Source organism: Hyperolius riggenbachi, chromosome 7 (assembly GCF_040937935.1).
Source record: "Hyperolius riggenbachi isolate aHypRig1 chromosome 7, aHypRig1.pri, whole genome shotgun sequence".
Classification (NCBI taxonomy): Eukaryota; Metazoa; Chordata; class Amphibia; order Anura; family Hyperoliidae; genus Hyperolius; species Hyperolius riggenbachi.
In genome coordinates, this window is record NC_090652.1 from 224542414 (window position 1) to 224564012 (window position 21599).

The following is a 21599-nucleotide window of genomic DNA, read 5'->3' on the forward strand; positions in this document are numbered from 1 at the left end:
TCCAAGCCTTGGAAGGGTTTTTCGTGTTCCTTTTATCAACTGACATGTGAAAGTACAGACTAGCGTTGCACTTTACTTTCTGTTTGAACTTTATGGAATACTATGCAACAATATTTTAATACTAAAAAGCTCACTAAATCTGTGAAGTTTAAAAGCTTAAATTTGCATTTTTGGAATATTTCGCTCAATTTTCTCTATACGTAAAAAACACTCCATCATTTATGACATATAAAGCCACTAAAACATACAACACACACACCAAAAAAACAAAAACAAAACAAAAAAAAAAAACCATACGTGTCTTGATATAGAAACATAAAATGCCTACCTGTGCTTTACTTCTCTCAGTGCATTTAGCACTCGCAGCCTCTCTGCATACAGCATTTTGGAAGCTTCTGCTAACTCATTTGTTAGTTCATTTTCTGAGGCCTGCTTATCCTGCATCACCTGAGACAATGACTGATGTACATCTACACCAACCAACTCTTCTGTCTTTTCAAAGTCTGCTCTTGCATTATCTTTGGATATCTGATGAAAAAAGCATCCCAGAGCTGGTTTTGTATCCTGTAAATCCTTAAAATGACAATTAAGCATGATATTAGAGAAAATAATGTAAGGAAATAGTTTAAAGTGACACTTAAAGCGGAAAATAACCCTGTATTTCAACTTTGCTCTAAAACATTATTTACAGCGTATTATATGCAACCAGCATTTTTTTTTATTTACTAGACCAGCATTGGAAGGGTTACACAAAGAACTTTAAAGTTCCGTGGAGAGAAATGGTGCAGCAGCCGAAGTTTAGATAGATACATTTAAGTAAACACAATGTAACAAGTGAGGAATTTGACTCACTCTCTCTCTGTGTCCGGGAGCTCCTGCACAGTCAGAGTGTGTGTCACATTCCACACTGGTTACATTGTGTAATGATGCCCTGTTAACTCCACAAATCAGGGCATACTGCGCATGCGAAGCCTGGCCGCCAGGAGTGTTCTGGGTCTGCACAGTACTACTGTACAGGCGCAGAGTGCTCCTGGGTGCGGGAGTGCGATGGAGGATCCAGGTGGCCTAGGAAGATGGTGAAAGACCGATTAGCCTGAAGGTGGCTGGAGTAAACCCCAGGTATGTATCTTTTTTTTCTAGGTCTGGGTAATTCCATGGCCGTTCGACATAGTTCTGCACTTGACCTCTCAGAGGCTCAAAGTCAAAATTGCCAATTATGACGTAGACCGATTTTCCCAAAAAAAATAAAAATAAATCATAGCTTCGTCAAAAATCATTGCACAGACGGCAGATTGAGCTCGTTGGAAAGGTATTTATCTAAAGTTTAATGAAAAAAAAAAGTTTTTGAAAATTTTCAATTTTTTTTTTAACCTTTTCAGCCACCTGGACGTGATCATCACCATCCAGGTAGCTGCTCTGCTGCAGTGGAGCACTCCCACACGCGATCGCTCCCCCATGCCGTTCCCCGGTAGCCCTGAGATCAATGAATGGGAACATGGTTCCTGTTCACCGATCTCAGTCCCCAGCAGAAAAACAGACGTTCTCTTATCAGAGGCTACAGTCTGCAAAAAAAAAAAAAGTTTTCCGTCCTACTTATGCTTCCGGGAAAAAGCGAGTAGGACATTAAAAAAAAACCTCAATGTGGCCAAATAGTAAAACTACATCTACAAACATTTTTCAAGACAATTTAAAACACATTTAACATTTAAAAAAAGAAAAAAAAGAGAACAGCGCTTGTATCTAAATCTAATATGCTTATATGTTTATTTATCTTTATATAACATTTCCAGTTAGCTCAGAAAAGATCTGACCATAAACATCAAAATAATAAAATCATAAAATTCATATACTGTCTCACAACAGATACCCAAAAAGATTCACATTCGGAAAATCTCTAGTTGTATCTCATCTCTGTCTGCCAAGGAGATTAGATAATAAGCCCCACTCACATACACAATATCATGCACACCTTGGAGCCACCTGATTCTCCGTAAAAAATTTTTTACTAAAACTTTTTTTTACGGAGAATCAGGTGGCTCCAAGGTGTGCATGATATTGTGTATGTGAGTGGGGCTTATTATCTAATCTCCTTGGCAGACAGAGATGAGATACAACTAGAGATTTTCCGAATGTGAATCTTTTTGGGGATCTGTTGTGAGACAGTATATGAATTTTATTATTTTGATGTTTATGGTCAGATCTTTTCTGAACTAACTGGAAATTTTATATAAAGATAAATAAACATATAAGCATATTAGATTTAGATACAAGCGCTGTTCTCTTTTTCTTTTTTATATAACAGTTACAATTGGTGGGGGCTAAGGGGACACCCCACACCTTGAGAACTAAGCAGCTGACAGGTGGGAGGATTGGAAAATAGAGTGGCGCCTTACACTTCATAATTTTTTTGACATTTAACATTTAAAATGTTTAATGAAAAAAAAAAAAAAAATACAACAAACAAAAAAAAAACCAAAACATAGTTACCTAGGGGTCTGAACTTTTTAAATATGCATGTGAAGGGGGTATACTACAAACATTTTTAAATGATAAGCTTGGAAATAGTGATGGACGCAAAACTGAAAAAATCCACCTTGATTTCCAAGTAAAATATTGATGCCATGCATTGTGATAGGGACAAAGTTTAAATTGTGTAATAACCGAGACAAACTGGCAAATAAAATACATAGCTTTTAATTATGGTAGCGCGGATTATTTTAAAGCTATAATGGCTGAAAACTGAGAAATAATGATTTTTTTCCTTTTCCTAATATTCCTGTGGCCAACTGCATATCAGTCCAACAGTTGTGTGAGATGAATCAGACAAACCACCTGTTATTAGTCACTGGTCTAGTCTGTTGCCACGCGTACACGCCTGATTGTCCTCCAACAGACTAAAATCAGACAATCATGCAGTTTGGTTGAGCAGGTGTACGGGCCTTAAGAGATGCTGAACTATAGGCAACAGTAGGCAAGGATACGATTAGTCTTTGTTTTACTGTTCTTCTAAAGAAATGCCATGTATGTTTTGTAGCAAAACAAAGCTCCTTTTATACACAACAATATGCCTACAATATCAGCCAGTTGATATTAGGTTATTACAATAATGTGTGGGAGCCAGCAATCACCAGCAAGTTTAAGATAAGAGTGGCAGGATATGAGTGTTTCTATCAAAAGTCAAATCTGGATAGCGGAGTCAGAACATCTAGAAGACTAGATTTTTTTTGTGTGGTGTGCTCCCAGCATGCAGTACTTCGTACCTGTGAAAAGTGGTCCAAAGAAGGACAAATGCAAAATCAGTGACAGGGTCATTATCACCCAAGGCTCACTCATGCACATGGGCAAGTAAAAGCTAGCCCATCTGGTCAGATCCCACAGAATAACATTTGGTGCACAAAATGCCTGATGCCATTAGATAGAAAAAAAGTGTACACAGTGCATAGGATTTGCTGTGCACAAAGCCACAGTGGCAGATCAGTAACAGTAACCATGTTGAAACCTGTCCACAGCTGAATGTGACTAGCAGGGGTACATGGAGCATCACAACTGGTTTATGGATCAAGGTGGATCAACAGGTAGCCTTGTCTGGTAAATTATGCGTTCTTTCATATAAAAATTCTCCAGAACTCAATATTATTATAGGATGTGCTGGGAAAATATGGATATATTTCAAAATATTATGTATGCAGACAGGTAAGACACTTCTGAATTGCCATTACTGCGAACACTATAGCAGGAAGAATGGAATACATTTGTATATCATGACTGTCTCAGACTCTGTTCAGTTCCTTAAATCAAGCTACATTGCAGAGATACCCCAGCATAGTTTGCCTTGATTTTATCTAAACTTGGGATATTCAGCGTTTCTTATGCATGCATTTTCTCCTTCAAAAATTTGAAACGTAAACAGACTAAGAGCGCCAGATAACTGCAGCATGTAGGCAGACCCGCAAACTCCATCAAAGAGCTAACCAGCTTACCAGTAACAGAGCTTTAAAGTGGGTCTGAGATAAACTTTTACTCATTGCATAATTGTGTTCCTTTCATATAGTTTATAGGGCATTCCTCAAGCCAAAGACTTATGTTTTAATACTCTAATTCCCTATAAACTAAACAATCCTTAAACACAGCTTTTCAGAGTGCCTTGGCAATTTCAGACAGTAGCAAGGGCTTATGGGAGCTCAGTCTGGGCAGGAGGAGGTGGTTACTAGCCTTTGATTTTAGAGGCAGAGGGGAGGAAGGAGGAGAGGGGACTGAGTTTACACACAGGCAAGCTGATAGCATCTCCAGCCCTCAGCCTGTGACAATGTGACAAACAGAACATGGCTTCAGTCATTGTATCACAGGAATAAATAATCATAAACTTTTGAAGCTGTTTGCAGCTAGATTTGCTGTGTAAACTATCTAAACTTTAGATAAGATATACAGACAAGTTACTTGTTATAGTTAGTTTTTCATCCCAGATTCACTTTAACCACTTAACGACCGCCCCCAGCCGATGGGCGGCGACAAAGACCGGGCCCAAACGACCGCAATACGCCCATCGGCGGGGGCGGCTGCGGGAGTGGCTGTGCGGCGATCGCGTCATTCGTGACGCGATCAGCCGCCGGGGACTGGCTCCGCCCACCGTTCGTTGTAACCCGCCGGCCGTTCGGAAGCGCCGGCGGGTTACTAGCACCCGGATCGCCGCATGTAACAAGTATAATAGGCTTTGTAATGTATACAAAGCCTATTATACTGGCTGCCTCCTGCCCTGGTGGTCCCAGTGTCCGAGGGACCACCAGGGCAGGCTGCAGCCACCCTAGTCTGCACCCAAGCACACTGATTTCCCCCTCCCCTGCCCCCTGATCGCCCACAGCACCCCTCAGACCCCCCCCTGCCCACCCCCCAGACCACTGTTTGCACCCAGTCACCCCCCTAATCACCCATCAATCACTCCCTGTCACTATCTGTCAACGCTATTTTATTTTTAAGTCCCTAATCTGCCCCCTACTCCCTCCTGATCACCCCCCCACCCCTCAGATTCTCCCCAGACCCCCCCCCCCCCCCCCCGTGTACTGTATGCATCTATCCCCCCTGATCACCTGTCAATCACCTGTCAATCACCCGTCAATCACCCCCTGTCACTGCCACCCATCAATCAGCCCCTAACCTGCCCCTTGCGGGCAATCTGATCACCCACCCACACCAATAGATCGCCCGCAGATCCGACATCAGATCACCTCCCAAATCCATTGTTTACATCTCTTATCTCCTCTAAACACCCACTAATTACCCATCAATCACCCCCTATCACCACCTGTCACTGTTACCCATCAGATTAGACCCTAATCTGCCCCTTGCGGGCACCCAATCACCCGCCCACACGCTCAGATTGCCCTCAGACCCCCCCTTATCAATTCGCCCGTGCAATATTTACATCTGTTATTCCCTGTAATAACCCACTGATCACCTGTCAATCACCCATCAATCACCCCCTGTCACTGCCACCCATCAATCACCCCCTGTCACTGCCACCCATCAAACAGCCCCTAACCTGCCCCTTGCGGGCAATCTGATCACCCACCCACACCAATAGATCGCCCGCAGATCTTCTCTCCTCTAAACACCCACTAATTACCCATCAATCACCCCCTATCACCACCTGTCACTGTTACCCATCAGATTAGACCCTAATCTGCCCCTTGCGGGCACCCAATCACCCGCCCACACCTCAGAACGCCCTCAGACCCCAGCCCTGATCACCTCGCCAGTGCATTGCTTGCATCTATTTCCCCCCTCTAATCACACCTTGAGACACCCATCAATCACCTCCTGTCACCCCCTAGCACACCTACCCATCAGATCAGGCCCTAATTTGCCCCGTGTGGGCTCCTGATCACTCGGCCAAACCCTCAGATCCCCCTCAGACCCCCTTCCGATCACGTCCCCAGTGCATTTATTGCATCTATTTTCCCCTCTAACCGCCCCCTGAGACACCCATCAATCACCTCCTGTCACCCCCTAGCACTCCTATCCATCAGATCAGGCCCAATACATCCTGTCATCTAAGAGGCCACCCTGCTTATGACCGCTTCCACAAAATTTGCCCCCTCATAGACCACCTGTCATCAAAATTTGCAGATGCTTATACCCCTGAACAGTCATTTTGAGAAATTTGGTTTCCAGACTACTCACAGTTTTGGGCCCGTAAAATGCCAGGGCAGTATAGGAACCCCACAAGTGACCCCATTTTAGAAAGAAGACACCCCAAGGTATTCTGTTAGGTGTATGATGAGTTCATAGAAGATTTTATTTTTTGTCAAAAGTTAGAGGAAATTGGATTTTTATTGTTTTTTTCACAAAGTGTCATTTTTCACTAACTTGTGACAAAAAATAAAATCTTCTATGAACTCACCATACCCCTAACGGAATACCTTGGGGTGTCTTCTTTCTAAAATGGGGTCACTTGTGGGGTTCCTATACTGCCCTGGCATTTTAGGGGCCCTAAACCGTGAGGAGTAGTCTAGAATCCAAATGCCTCAAAATGACCTGTGAATAGGACGTTAGGCCCCTTAGCGCACCTAGGTTGCAAAAAAGTGTCACACATGTGGTATCGCCGTACTCAGAAGAAGTAGTATAATGTGTTTTGCGGTGTATTTTTATACATACCCATGCTGGGTGGGAGAAATCTCTCTGTAAATGGACAATTGTGTGTAAAAAAAATCAAATAATTGTCATTTACAGAGATATTTCTCCCACCCAGCATCTGTATGTGTAAAAATACACCCCAAAACACATTATACTACTTCTCCTGAGTACGGCGGTACCACATGTGTGGCACTTTTTTGCACCCTAAGTGCGCTAAGGGGCCCAAAGTCCAATGAGTACCTTTAGGATTTCACAGGTCATTTTGCGACATTTGGTTTCAAGACTACTCCTCACGGTTTAGGGCCCCTAAAATGCCAGGGCAGTATAGGAACCCCACAAATGACCCCATTTTAGAAAGAAGACACCCCAAGGTATTCCGTTAGGAGTATGGTGAGTTCATAGAAGATTTTATTTTTTGTCACAAGTTAGCGGAAAATGACACTTTGTGAAAAAAAACAATTAACATCAATTTCCGCTAACTTGTGACAAAAAAAAAAAATCTTCTATGAACTCACCATACTCCTAATGGAATACCTTGGGGTGTCTTCTTTCTAAAATGGGGTAATTTGTGGGGTTCCTATACTGTCCTGGCATTTTAGGGGCCCTAAACCGTGAGGAGTAGTCTTGAAACGAAATTTCTCAAAATGACCTGTGAAATCCTAAAGGTACTCATTGGACTTTGGGCCCCTTAGCGCAGTTAGGGTGCAAAAAAGTGCCACACATGTGGTATCGCCGTACTCAGGAGAAGTAGTATAATGTGTTTTGGGGTGTATTTTTCCACATACCCATGCTGAGTGGGAGAAATATCTCTATAAATAGACAATTGTGTGTAAAAAAAATAAAAAAATTGTCATTTACGGAGATATTTCTCTCACCCAGCATGGGTATGTGTAAAAATACACCCCAAAACACATTATACTACTTTTCCTGAGTACGGCAATACCACATGTATGGCACTTTTTTGCAGCCTAACTGCGCTAAGGGGCCCAAAGTCCAATGAGCATCTTTAGGCTTTACAGGGGTGCTTACAATTAGGCACCCCCCAAAATGCCAGGACAGTGAACACACCCCACAAATGACCCCATTTTGGAAAGTAGACACTTCAAGGTATTCAGAGAGGAGCATAGTGAGTCCGTGGCAGATTTCATTTTTTTTTTGTCGCAAGTTAGAAGAAATGGAAACTTTTTTTTTTTTGTTGTTGTTGTCACAAAGTGTCATTTTCCGCTAACTTGTGACAAAAAATAAAATCTTCTATGAACTCACCATGCCTCTCACTGAATACTTTGGGATGTCTTCTTTCCAAAATGGGGTCATTTGGGGGGTATTTGTACTATCCTGGAATTTTAGCCCCTCATGAAACCTGACAGGTGCGCAGAAAAGTCAGAGATGCTTGAAAATGGGAAAATTCACTTTTGGCACCATAGTTTGTAAACGCTATAACTTTTACCCAATCCAATAAATATACACTGAATGGTTTTTTTTTTATCAAAGACATGTAGCAGAATAACTTTCGCGCTCAAATGTATAGGAAATTTTACTTTATTTGAAAAATGTCAGCACAGAAAGTTAAAAAAGTCATTTTTTTGACAAAATTCATGTCTTTTTTGATGAATATAATAAAAAGTAAAACTCGCAGCAGCAATCAAATAGCATCAAAAGAAAGCTGTATTAGTGACAAGAAAAGGAGGTAAAATTCATTTAGGTGGTAGGTTGTATGACCGAGCATTAAACCGTGAAAGCTGCAGTGGTCTGAATGGAGAAAAAGGCTCTGGTCCTTAAGGGGCGAAAAGACTGTGGTCCTGAAGTGGTTAAAATCCAGTCAAAAAAAACAAACAAAAACAGTTCAGCTGTTAGCATAACCCGGCTGAAATTAACCACCCCACCCCCCGTCCCTCTGCGCATCGCTTCACCAACAGGGACGGAGAAAGGCGCACTTGTTTGTTTACTGGCTGAGAGTGGGTGGGGAACTCGCGCGCACACTCCAGCCAGCCAGCACAGCAGGTGACTAATTGGACGTTAGGAACAAGCGTTCCTAAATCCAATTAGACTCGCCGATTGCGAACAGAATGAAGACTGTTTCAAACAGAAGCAGTCTTCATTCATAACAACCTAAAGTAAACAATTGTGCAGCGCGCGATCACGCGCCCCCGCGACCCATGCGCACACACACACACACACACACACACACACACGCTCTGCAGTCCAATGATTGGTTATGGGGGCCCCAGTCCCCAATAACCAATCATAAGACAGAAAAAAATGAATGGAAGCAGCGCTGCAAGGTGAAAATCGCGCTGGTGTTTCAGGGGTAAAACCCCTCCGTTGTGAAGTGGTTAAATAGGCCATTGTTAAACAGAATTGTTTCAATTAGAACCTACAATTGTTACATTTTCTGCTTAAAAACCTGACCTGCAATTACTACTTCAAAACCATCTGTATGCACAGGTGAGTACAGTAGTAGCTTTACAGTTTTAAACCATTTCATTCTATGTAGCAAGATATCAAATATTTAACGTTGTAGTCCTTTTATATATCATGAATTTATTTCTTTTGATTTATTCCTAGCCCATAGTCTCAAAATTACTGTAGAAATGAGTAATAAGTTTTTGTATAACCAGTTTTATATCTCGCATAGAGTGTAATGATGTGAAACTATTCTCATGTATTCCCACACTTGGTTTTTCTTACGCTGAAAATGAAGTAACTAATAGCTGAAATATTTTAGCAAGTAGCTAATAGTTGGCAAGGTCTCCTAGAATGACTCATAAGAGAGAAAGTGAAACCAAAAAGCACATTACATCATCAGAATGAATTTCTGGAATGTGATGTGCTGATACGCGTATGTTAATCAGCAGGAGGAGTTAGATTTCTTTCTTTGTTCCAACATTATAAAGATAGGTAACGAGAGAGAGATTTTAAGGCTGCTGCTGCTCTTGCTTAAACGGTCTCTAGGAACTGGTAATGTATCTCATGCAATATATATTTTGGTGGACCTAATAATATGTTAGCAGATATCTTAGTAATTGGTATCCTAATCATAACTTGCTTATATGTAATTTTTGTATATTCTCTGTATATTATCACAAGAATACATTATATTTAGTGATAATTCTCTTGTCTGCGTGTTCTGTTTATTTCAACCTGGGATATGCTAAAACAAATATATGCAAGCTTTCAGTGGCTTAATACCCATTGATATTAACAGATTAAAGTAGTAACGCTAAATGAAGAGTTGCACTTCTTTCTGTTAATAATCCTACCCAATGTGTAGGAGCTGGCAAAGAAAAACTGTTATACTACATACCTTATCTTGCTGGTTCACACCCAGTTCTTGACCGCTGTCAAAATCTAAAACATTCACTTCTTTATTAAGCAAGTTCTCAGACTGAAAATTGTGATGTGCTCTTTCCAGTGATTGGTCTCCCCCCTCTTTAGGGCAGTCAGAGGTCTGGTTGTTCTCATGATGCAACCGTGTAATCTCTGCAAAACATACAACATTCACAGTGAATAAATCTGTTAATTGTCCATACGGTAAAGCACACACTGTCCTTTGACTTCCGGCCATGTTCATTTTGGACATCCAATAAAGTCCAATGCTATAGAATTTAAAGAGACACTGAAGCGAAAAAAATATATATGATATAATGAATTGGTTGTGTACTATGAATAATTACTAGAAGATTAGCAGCAAAGAAAATATTCTCGTATTTTTTTTTCCAGGTATATAGTGTTTTTTCTAACATTGCATCACTCTATAATATGTGCAGATTACACAACACTCAGCATTCAAAATGAGTCTTTCAGAGCAGTCTGAAGTAATGACCTCTCCTCTAGCAGAGGAAAAGTAAACAGTTCAATTACAGTTGAGATAATAAAAGTCAGATAACAGCCCTCTCCACGACTAAGTTAGTCGGAGAGCTTAATAGCTTTTTTGCATAGAGATAACAACTGGAGTTTCTCAACTCTTCCTGTACTGGAAACAATTAGACTGATGTATCTGATCTTAATGTTTTATTTCTTAGCTGTACTACACATACAAATCATAATATCATTTTTTTTTTCCGCTTCAGTGTCTCTTTAAAGGGAAACAATTTCAAAATGTCTATGTAAACCAGCAATTGCAGTTTACCAAAAATCAAAGTCATGTAAAAAACACTGGTCTGTGTGTACTAGCTCTAATGCAGTCAAGAGTATAAATCCTTAAAGAGAATCTGTACTCTAAAATTCTTACAATAAAAAGCATACCATTCTATTCATTATGTTCTCCTGGGCCCCTCTGTGCTGTTTCTGCCACTCCCTGCTGCAATCCTGGCTTGTAATTGCCAGTTTTAGGCAGGGTTTACAAACAAAAGTCATGGCTTCTAACCAGCATGTGATAGGCTGAGAGAAGCTCAGTCTGTGACTCAAAGAGCCTGGAGGGGACTTGGAGAGGGTGTGTATAGCTTCTATCCTATCACAAGCAAAGCAGCACATTCCTGCCTGAGCCCGACAAAGACGACAAAGGAAAGAAGATTCGATTATATAACAGAGATAATACAGCCACTGTGCAACTAGGAAAGGCTGCATTAAGACAGACCACATTAGAACAGGTATAGGAACTTATAGGATAGAAGAAATAAGGCTGAAAACTTTGATACAGAGCCCCTTTAAGATCTCTGCATTACAATAAAAAGAACAAGCTGGATTACAATTAAGATTTTAAAACAAAACTCTGGGCACAGAGCTCAAACCAGCACAGCAAAGAGTTAAGAAGGAAAATATACTTCAATCCCCCACCGTCCTCTACTTTGAGGAGAAATGCCTGAAGCAAATGTTTCCCAACAAAACGGGAGACTGAAACCTCCAAGAACCTACACTGCCATGATTGACAGCGTGGCAACAGAACTGGTATTGCAGAGTCTGGAAAACAAAGCAGTAGGACCTGGAGACAGTGCCTAAATATAACAGCAGCACCAATACAGGCACAAGAGGGTACGTTTCTGGACAGGCAATTTTCAAATTTCCTCTACACAGATTAAATTGTAATTTTAGCTTAGAGATGACCATTAAAATTTAAGTCAAGTCAAAGAAATTAAACAGAGCTTTGTTGAAGCTTTATTTAACCTCCCTGGCGGTACGATTATTTCTGGATTTTTAAGGACCACTGTCACGAAAATCATAAAATGTAAAATGTATGTAAACACATACAAATAAGAAGTACATTTCTTCCAGAGTAAAATGAACCATAAATTACCTTTCTCCTATGTTGCTGACAGAACCGACAGAAGTCTGACAGAACTGACAGGTTTTAGACTAGCCCATCTCCTCATGGGGGGAACTTAGGGTTTTCTTTATTTTCAAAAGCACTTATTGAATGGCAGTTGCTCTGACCATGCTGAGAATCCCCTATGGAGAGATGGACTAGCCCAAAACCTGTCGGTTCTGTCAGATTTCTACTACTTTCTGTAAGTGACAGCAACATAGGAGAATAGTCATTTATGGCTCATTTTACTCTGGAAGAAAATGTACTTCTTATTTGTACGTGTTTACATAGATTTTACATTTTAGGATTTTCGAGACAGTGGTCCTTTAAGGTCTAAAAGCAGTGCAATTTTTCAGCTTGCTTTCAGACCCTAAAAAAAACAAACTAACAAAAAAAAAAAAAAACATTCAACCAAAGTGATATGCAGCAGCCCAGCATTTACTTACTTTCCTGGGATCCTGCAGTGCAATTCTCCTTCCCTCCTCTGGGTGGCGCTGTAAACCTGTAGACCTGTAGTGAGATTGTGGTCTGTCATGATGACAAACAGTAATCTCACCAGAGGGATACAGACCCTGCGAGGACAGGAAGGAGAATGCCTACCGATGTCTAGATCCCCGGGGAGGTGAGTAAAAACATGTGCTGCACTCTGCATAGAGCTCCTGGCGGCTACCACAAGTCAGGCTCGGTGTTACCGCCATGGAGGTTAAGCAACTCCAAATCATCCCAAAGGTTTTTGAGCAGAAAAAACAACAACAAACAAATGGTTGCAGCTTGCAGTAAGCAAGCCTGATAGACAGCAAGTCTCTGGACGTTGGAATGGATCTCTCCGCGACATTGCAGCGCCAAGACTGACTGGTGCATCACCAGCTTGCATGCTTGCTATGTGGGTTGAGGGTTGCTATGTGGTAGGAAGGTAGGGTTGATGCAGCAGCATGGGAGCAACATCACACAGGAGCAGGGTGAGAACAATGCTTTTAGCTGAGGACAGATTACTGGCCAATCAGTCGAGATGGGTCGGGGGCTGCTGCACACACGCTGGATTCTCGTCAGTTGTGATCACCTGCCTCAGCAGAGTTTAATCTGCTGTGTATGGAGCTTCTTTAGAGATTTTTTCATAACTTCAAGAAGCCCCTGCCCTCCTCACAAAGCAGTCTCACCCTTAATATGTTCCTCAGACAGTCTGGCCCTCAGCTGTTCCATCTTCAAACTGTGTCTCTTTTTTAAGCATGCAATTTCCTCAGTGAAATGGTCAGAAAGCTGTAACTTCATGTTATGAACATCTTCTTTGTACTGCAGAGTGTAGGCAGTACGTAGATTCTCTAGATCCTCCTCAGACTGGTTTCGTACACAAGCTAGTTCCTCCTACAAAAAATAAATAATAAAAAAAAAAGAAAGCCTGTGAATGAATGCACAGGAACAAGTAGAAGTAAAGATTATGGTAACTTATGACTGGTCAGTGGAACTCACCTTGAGCTGCACCAGCTGGTTGGTCAGGTGAAGTAGAACATCAGTCTGTTCACTTTCAAATGACTCCTCTAATGCCAAAGCAGAGCTGAAAAGAGCAATGAAATGTATTATCGGCTTGTTAAAAATGTCCAGAAGCCAGATTTATGATTTCAGTCATTTAAGCCATGGCACAGGCAGACTTCCCACTTCGGCTCCTCAACAGGTAAGGAATAGATTGATTAAAAAGGATAATCAGTGGGGAACGTAGATTTAAACTACTGTATATGTAGCAACATAAATTTGACAGAATTGAGTAACTAAATTTTTATTTCTATACAAAAATAGCTAATAGCGGCAGCCTCATCCCACTGGCACCCGCATGCCTGATCACCCATTTGCTCTTTGAATGTATGTCATACATGATCTAAATAAAGCTTCATCACGGACAGTGCCACAATCTTAACAGAGATCACGTCTGACACTAGGAGCAGTACCAGGGCCTATTCAGCCTGCTGCCCTTCAGCCAATAATCTACAAGATCCAGGTTGGCAGGGATTGTCCTGCTTTCCTATTGCCTGGTTTACAAGGTACTACACTTAAGGCCCATACCCACAATGCAAATTTTAGGATTACTTTTTTATAACAAATTTTTTTTTGTGATAGTGTAACATTATTTAACAAAAATTCGTTAAGCGATGTTCAGCAATGTGAGTCTATCGCGACTTTCATGTCGGATCATTGGACGACGATCGTTCAGATAGCCATTGTATTATTTTGGATGCTTCCTAATAGATATCTAAAAGTTTGATACCAATGCGTATGAGGCAGAACTGGGATAAATTTGAGATATAGGCCCCAATCAAATTAACTTTTTCCCCTAGAAGAGAATTTTACATCTTTTGTTTAAAATGAGTTTTTCAATGTGCAATTGAAAAAAGAACAAAACAAAAAAAAAAACATTTAATAAAAATAAAAGTGAAAAGTTCTGACATTCTGAATATTTTCTTGCTTGCTGGTTGCTTAATTTGCATTTTATTTATAATGTGCAAATATCACCGAGGAGAACATTTTTAAAAAGAAAAGTTATTGAATCGGGCCCTCAGGATGTTAAAGAACGAATTTGGAGGCTGCCATATTTATCTTTAAACAATACCAGTTGCCTGGCAGTCCTGCCGATCTGGCTGCAGTAGCATCTGAATCACTCCAGAAACAAGCATGCAGCTAATCTTGTCAGATCTGACAATGGCCTCAATTCACTAAGATCATGCTGGAGATAATAAGGCAAGATAAAATGTACCTCCACACAGTGAGAGAGTTATGTTAGCTCTTCATTCCTTAAGTTACCTCCTCTATAGTTAATTTACCTCCTCTGTAGTTAATTTACCTCCTCTGTAGTTATTTTCACACGCAGTTAATTAACAGCCTGTGGTTAACTCTGGAGTTATTTTAAGGATTGGAGAGTTAACTTAAAGACAGAAGAGTTAACTTTAGGTTTGCCTAAGGTAAAATGTTTCCTGAATACTACATGCCTTATCACCATGGTAACAACTCTAGAAACGTTATTAAAGACAGGAGATAAGCTTAGTGAATTGAGGCCAATGTCTGAAACACCTGATCTGCTTAAGCTTGGTCAGGGTCTATGGCTAAATGTATTGAGAGGCAGAGGATCAGCAAGATAGTCAGTTAACTGGTATTGCTTAAAGAGAACCCGAGGTGTGTTTAAAGAATGTTATCTGCATACAGAGGCTGGATCTGCCTATACAGCCCAGCCTCTGTTGCTATCCCAAATCCCACTAAGGTCCCCCTGCACTCTGCAATCCCTCATAAATCACAGCAGTGCTGTGAGGCTGTGTTTACATCTGTAGTGTCAGTCTCAGCTGCTCCCCTGCCTCCTGCATAGCTCCAATCCCTGCCCCCCCCCCCTTCCCTCCAATCAGCAGGGAGGGAAGGGATGCAGGCGGGGACTGGAGTTCTGCAGGAGGCGGGGAGAGCAGCAGACTGACACTATAGAGATAAACACAGCCAGCTCTGACAAGCTGTTTGTCAGCAGCATGGCTGTGATTTATGAGGGATTGCAGAGTGCAGGGGGAGCTTAGGGGGGTTTGGGATAGCAACAGAGGCTGGGCTGTATAGGCAGATCCAGCCTCTGTATGCAGATAATATTCTTCAAACTCACCTCGGGTTCTCTTTAAAGGGACTCCGAGCTCAGCCAAAAAATGAAAGTTGTACTCACCTGGGGCTTTCTCCAGCCCAGTGCTGGTCGGGAGGTCCCACGATGGCGTGGCAGTACGGTGCATGCGCGCTTTAAACACGCATGTGCAGTACTGCCACGCCGGCCGCCGTGATGACGCGAGGCGGCCGGCGAGTGACGTCATACGCGGAAGGAGCAGCCCGACACTCGGCCGAGTGTCGCCCGGGCTGCGGCCGGTCAGCCATTCCGGAGCGGGGACATGGAGAGGAGCCAGGACACCGTCGTGGGACCTCCCGACCACCCCAGGTGAGTACAACTTTCATTTTTTGGCTGAGCTCGGAGTCCCTTTAAAAAGGTAAAAATATGTCAGCCTCCACATACTTCTCTCTACAGTTGTCCTTTAAGTAGTCTCTGATCTAGAAAAAGATGGAGTGCAGCAAGTAGTGATGGTCGTGTCTAGAAGTCATGGGGAAGCATGGGATTTGTTTAATCTGCAGCTGGATTTGCAAAGCTCTGATTTGCTGGGAGTATATCCTGCTTTAGCACATTATTAAATCAGAAACTTTCATATCCATTACCTGACCAAACTGATCACATGCTTCTCCATGAGTTCTCCTGGACATGACCATCACTAGTAGCAAGGTAAAACAGGTAAAAGGAGAGTTTAAAAACTATGTAGCATTCAAAAATTTCAGGGATTTCAAATGGAGTCCATTAAATCTAATGGCTGTTAAAGCAAATCAATAGATTTAGATTAATTCCAAAATAGAGGGAAGCCTCTGGATACCATAAAGCCTTCCCAGTCCTTCCTGCACTGTGCCTTGATAAAGTCATTCGTCCTGCTGGGTCTTCGATACACAGCGGGCAAACTTCAGAACTTCTCTCATCCCCGGGCAGTTCCTAAGAAGAGTGCATCTGTACTGAGCATGCACGAGCCCAGACTCACGTATGCACTTGTCTTCAGGTGGGAATACCAAAGAACTATTTCATCTAGCAGGTCGAACTTCAACCGGGAACAGTGCATAAACAACATGGACCAAGGACAAGAAAGCTCTACGGTATGCAGATATTTCCCTCTATTTGGGTTTGATTAGATAAAATTTACATCTGTGGAAATTGGCAAGTCAAAATTTTAACCTCTTCTCTGAAGTCTCGTTCACACTATACACAATGCCATGCGCTTTTCCGCAGTGCGTATGGTATGCGACACAAAAACATCAGAAATGCATAGATAGCACTTCTGACGTTCAGACTATGTGCTGCCCAGCAGTGTGATGCACTATCGTACTGCTGCACACATTTTTGGCAAACACAGTGGCGATTCCATTCACTGTAATAAATAGGATCAGCAGTACAACGCAGGGCAACGCAGAAGCAATTGTGTGCACTACGTTTCGAGCGCATGACCATCTGCATTGCCGAATGTGAACAAGGCCGAGGAGGCAAAAACTCAGCTACAGAAGCAATGCTCAGTTTGTATGGCAGAAGCATACACACCAGAAAAGTTAGAGAGCTCAACTGCAATATGTTAGAATTTAAGTATGAGTTCATAGGCCTCAGTTTCTTTAACGGAGTTTAGTTAAAAGACTTGATTTGCAGAGTATACCTTTAAGGAGCATTTCTAGAAGCACTGAAGAACAGTGTGATTCGGACTGTACAAGGCTATGATGTACAGACAGAGAGGCAGTCTTGTTCTGTAAACATCGAGTGTTTTCATATTTCCTAAAGGTAAACAATGTTCTTTTTAGGTTAAGAGTCAGGTCCCTGGAACATGGAATTTTCCAGGCCATGCGCAATAAAGACTGTGCTTGTCATGATATCTCAGGGTCTTATCAGGCAATAGCAGGCGATGAGTTAGTGATCCATCCCTGCTCAGATGATGTCACATTTAACTCTTTAGCGTTTAGTATAAGAAGAGCGAACGAGCTACCGGGGGGGGGGGAATGTTGATGCTCTAAGAAGTTCTATCACCTATGCTGTTGCTGTGATGGAGTCGAGTTATCACACTTCCTGTTATATGGTGCAGAACGAAGGTGTAGTGTTGTTGCCCATAGCAACCAACAAAGATTTATTACACAGCAAAGCATTACAGGTGCTAAGCAGACAAATCTGCAGATGTAGGCTCTGTAAACCCCAGCAACTAGCACAGTGGGTGGAACACAGCAGGCCCAAGGTAAGCTCTAGTCACTATCACCTACACCAGAAGAGCACCAACACTATTACACCAGCAGCAGCTCATTCTAGGAAAATATCCCCGGATATGGTTTACTGTTTTATGGACTAGAACGTTCAAGGCAGATCTAACAGCTCAATTATTCCTACATGTAGTATAAAAAAAAAAAAAAAAAAAAAAAAAAAAAAACTGTACTAGCACACAAATATTTTTGTGACTGTGCGGTGCAAACACTGTCCTCATTGTGAAAAGTGCAGCAGTGTTTTTTTTTACGATGGCACATTTGTTTATGAAACCATAAAACATAGTGCTATCGGTAAAAACACTGCATAGTTTTTATCAATGGTAGCAAGGTTTCCCAAAGAAAGACAGCGGGTGTGAAATCTGGAAACCCAGAGAGATAGGTCACATCTTGCATAATATTCTAGGACTATATTTATGAATATTTATTTAGCCCTCAGGCTACTTTTAGTAATGGGACTAGACAAGGACTCTCTGCCAATGGACAAAAGACTAACCTGTTTATCGTAGTGATCTCCTCTCTCCCTTCATTGCTCATGTCTCTCAGACGCTGATGAAGTAACTCCAGATTTTCTCTGTAGGTCTCCTCTGCTGATCTGGACTTTTCCTCAAAGTAAATCCTCAGGTCCTCCATATCTTTCTCATGTGCAACTTTAAGTTGCTGCTGCTGCCGGTGAAAGTCTTGCTTAATTCTCTCTATCTCTTCCAGATGCATAGAGCGTGCAATGAGCTGTTCTTTTAACTCTAAATAGTACAGATTCAAAGTTACCATATGCCAGTCTATGAAACCCATAAACAAGCATTAGCAGCTATGACAGCAAAGCAGCTTACCATTAAGTTCTTGTCGACTTGCTCGTGATCTGTCTATCTGTGACCACAAGAGATGGAATTCTTGACTTGACTGAATATGAAGTTTATCAACAAAATGCAAGGAAGTAACCTAAATGAAGGGTTTAGAAATAGCATTAAACATTACCAAAAACAAAAAATTAAAAGTGGATCCGAGGTGAACTTTAACTCATTGCATAATCATGTTCCTTTCCTATTGTTTATAGAGCATTCCTCAAGCCAAATACTTTTTTGTTCTTGTTTTAATACTCTAATTCCCTATAAACTAAATAAACCACGCCCACAGGTTTGCAGAGAGCCTTGGCAGTAGCAAGGGCTCATGGGAGCTCAGTCTGGGCAGGGGGAGGGGGAGGTGTTACTAGCCACTGGGAGGGGGAATGAGGTTTTTTTTCACAGTCTGAGTGCTGATGGTGCAGATAAGCCTGCCTCTGTGTAATGTTTACAAACAACATGGCGGCTGTCATTGTATCACAGGAAGAAATAATAATTTTCTATTAAATCTGTTTGCAGCTAGATTTGCTGTGTAAACTATCTAAACTTTAGATAAGATATATAGACAAGTTACTTGTTATAGTTCGTTTTTCATCTCGGATCCGCTTTAATACTACAAAACAGTAGCCATACATTAGCATCTGTTTCTTTCACCTTGCTCTGTAGTGTTTGTGTAAGATCTTCACTCAAATTTTCACTTTGATCCAGCAAGGAAGAGATTTGCTGTTGGTTACCCTCATCTATTACAGCTGTAAAAGACAGAAAAGTTACCAGAAAGAGGAAGTGGTACAGCACTTAAAGTATCGGTATTATGACCCAATCACACATAAAGCAGTGCTGTATTATGCACAAACTGCACAGCACAACTTTCCACAAAGCTATGTGGCACAAAAAAGAAAGGAGATTCCGGATGGCCACATTCTGACATGGTAAACAGAATTTACATGTATACTAGGCCACACCTCTCACCATCATGGCCAGCAGAACAACTGCCTCAGCCCATACCATGACATGGCACATTTCATCACTGTGGGTACCCCAATGCAACTCAGCCAAGTGATGGGGAGAGAAGGAAGGGGGAGAGTCGGACTATTGGCAGTAACATTATTTTGGAAGTAAGGCCGGTTTCACACTGCATATCTGCAGATGCAGTGCGCCCCGGGGCCGCTCCGCAGAAAACAGCCTTCAGGGATTACTGCGTTAATTCATGGTAATCCCCCTCTGGCAGCATGCCAAACAGTGATGCTCACTTTTTGTGGCCGAATCGATGACGCGCACGGGAGGGTATTGCTAAAATACGCTTCCACGCATGCATGACACATAAAAAACTTGCAGCAGTCATTTTAAAACATGCATCGCCATAGCCCTACATGACCTCTAGTTCGCCGTACAGTAATGTAGGTTTGCACTCGTGTTAGATTAGCTACTTCTGCTGCACCGCATGTAGTGAGATATGGCCCATAGACTTTTATTGCCCTAGCGTTAGGCTGTGGTGAAATGCAGCACAGCACCACACCACACCAGTGTGAAAAGCCCCTAAGGCTACTGTAAGAAGTGGATTCTGCATTCTCATACAACTGTCTACTGGGTACAGGACTATACTTCACATGGGCCTCAATTCACTAAGCTTATCTCCTGTCTTTAATAACTCTACTAGAGTTGTTACCATGGTGATAAGGCATGTAGTATTCAGGAAACATTTTACCTCAGGCAAACCTAAAGTTAACTCTTCTGTCTTTAAGTTAACTCTTTAATCCTTAAAATAACTCCAGAGTTAAAGACGGGCTGTTCATTAACTGCATGTGAAAATAACTACTGAGGAGGTAAATTAACTACAGAAGAGGTAACGTAAGGAATGAAGAGATAAGATAACTCTGTGTGGAGGTAAGTTTTCTCTTGCCTTCTCTCCAGCATGATCTTAGTGAATTGAGGCCATGGTCTCTAGCATTGGCCTCAATTCACTAAGATCATGCTGGAGATAATAAGGCAAGAGAAAACTTACCTCAACACAGTAAGAGAGTTATCTTATCTCTTCATTCCTTAACCTCCCTGGCGGTAAGCCCGAGCTGAGCTCGGGCTATGCCGCCGGGAGGCACCGCTCAGGCCCCGCTGGGCCGATTTGCATAATTTTTTTTTTGTTACACGCAGCTAGCACTTTGCTAGCTGCGTGTAACCTCCGATCGCCGCCGCTGCCCGCCGATCCGCCGCTATACCCGTCGCCGCAGCCGCCCCCCCCCCCCCCCCGACCCCGTGCGCTGCCTGGCCAATTAGTGCCAGGCAGTGCCGTGGGGTGGATCGGATTCCCCTTTGACGTCACGACGTCGGTGACGTCATCCCGCCCCGTCGCCATGGAGACGGGGGAAGCCCTCCAAGAGATCCCGTTCTTTGAACGGGATCTCTTGATCTCCGTTCGCCGGCGGCGATCGGAGGGGCTGGGGGGATGCCTCTCAGCAGCGGCTATCATGTAGCGAGACATTGTCTCGCTACATGAAAAAAAAAAAAAAGGTATTTGCTGCCCCCTGGCGGATTTTAACAAACCACCAGGGAGGTTAAGTTACCTCTTCTGTAGTTAATTTACCTCCTCTGTAGTTATTTTCACAAGCAGTTAATGAACAGCCTGTCTTTAACTCTGGAGTTATTTTAAGGATTAAAGAGTTAACTTAAAGACAGAATGTCATGATCGGTGTCAGCACGCAGAGAGAATCTGATTATTGGAGATCTGCAGTATCACCAAGAATGCAGATATATACCCGATTATTGATGATCTGCAGTGTCACCGATAATCCGATATATCGCTAACCTCTGGGCACCAGCAAAAGAACACAATAAAGACAGTAATATATCAGTGTGGATCAGTGTATAGTATGGAAATGTCCACCACACGGTAATTCCTCAGAGGTGTGGTTACCTCTGAATGGGAACCCCATGAGTGAGATCCTCTAACCAGGCTGAGTGAGGAATCTCGACCCCCAGCAGTAATCGTCTGCTTGGGGCAGGCGTCTCGGAGAGGCAAGCCTCAGAGATAACCCTCCAGTGGGAGACGTTCCATTGAAGGG

General features: G+C 42.3%; 2 protein-coding genes across 5 annotated transcripts in view; one reads left to right on the plus strand and one right to left on the minus strand.

Annotated features, from left to right (window-relative positions):
- PRMT2 (protein arginine methyltransferase 2) overlaps positions 1-21599 on the plus strand; it is a 486423-nt gene that overhangs the window by 404238 nt on the left and 60586 nt on the right. The gene's annotated exons all lie outside the window — the stretch shown is intronic.
- PCNT (pericentrin) overlaps positions 1-21599 on the minus strand; it is a 168027-nt gene that overhangs the window by 110194 nt on the left and 36234 nt on the right. For all 4 annotated transcript variants that reach the window (XM_068245316.1, XM_068245315.1, XM_068245317.1 and 1 more), the window contains exons 8-14: positions 19198-19292; positions 18535-18643; positions 18201-18447; positions 13340-13424; positions 13030-13234; positions 9935-10110; positions 329-573 (exon numbers count right to left, since the gene is read on the minus strand). In XM_068245316.1, the coding sequence (XP_068101417.1) occupies positions 329-573; positions 9935-10110; positions 13030-13234; positions 13340-13424; positions 18201-18447; positions 18535-18643; positions 19198-19292 (1162 nt within the window). The remainder of the gene's footprint in view (positions 1-328; positions 574-9934; positions 10111-13029; positions 13235-13339; positions 13425-18200; positions 18448-18534; positions 18644-19197; positions 19293-21599) is intronic.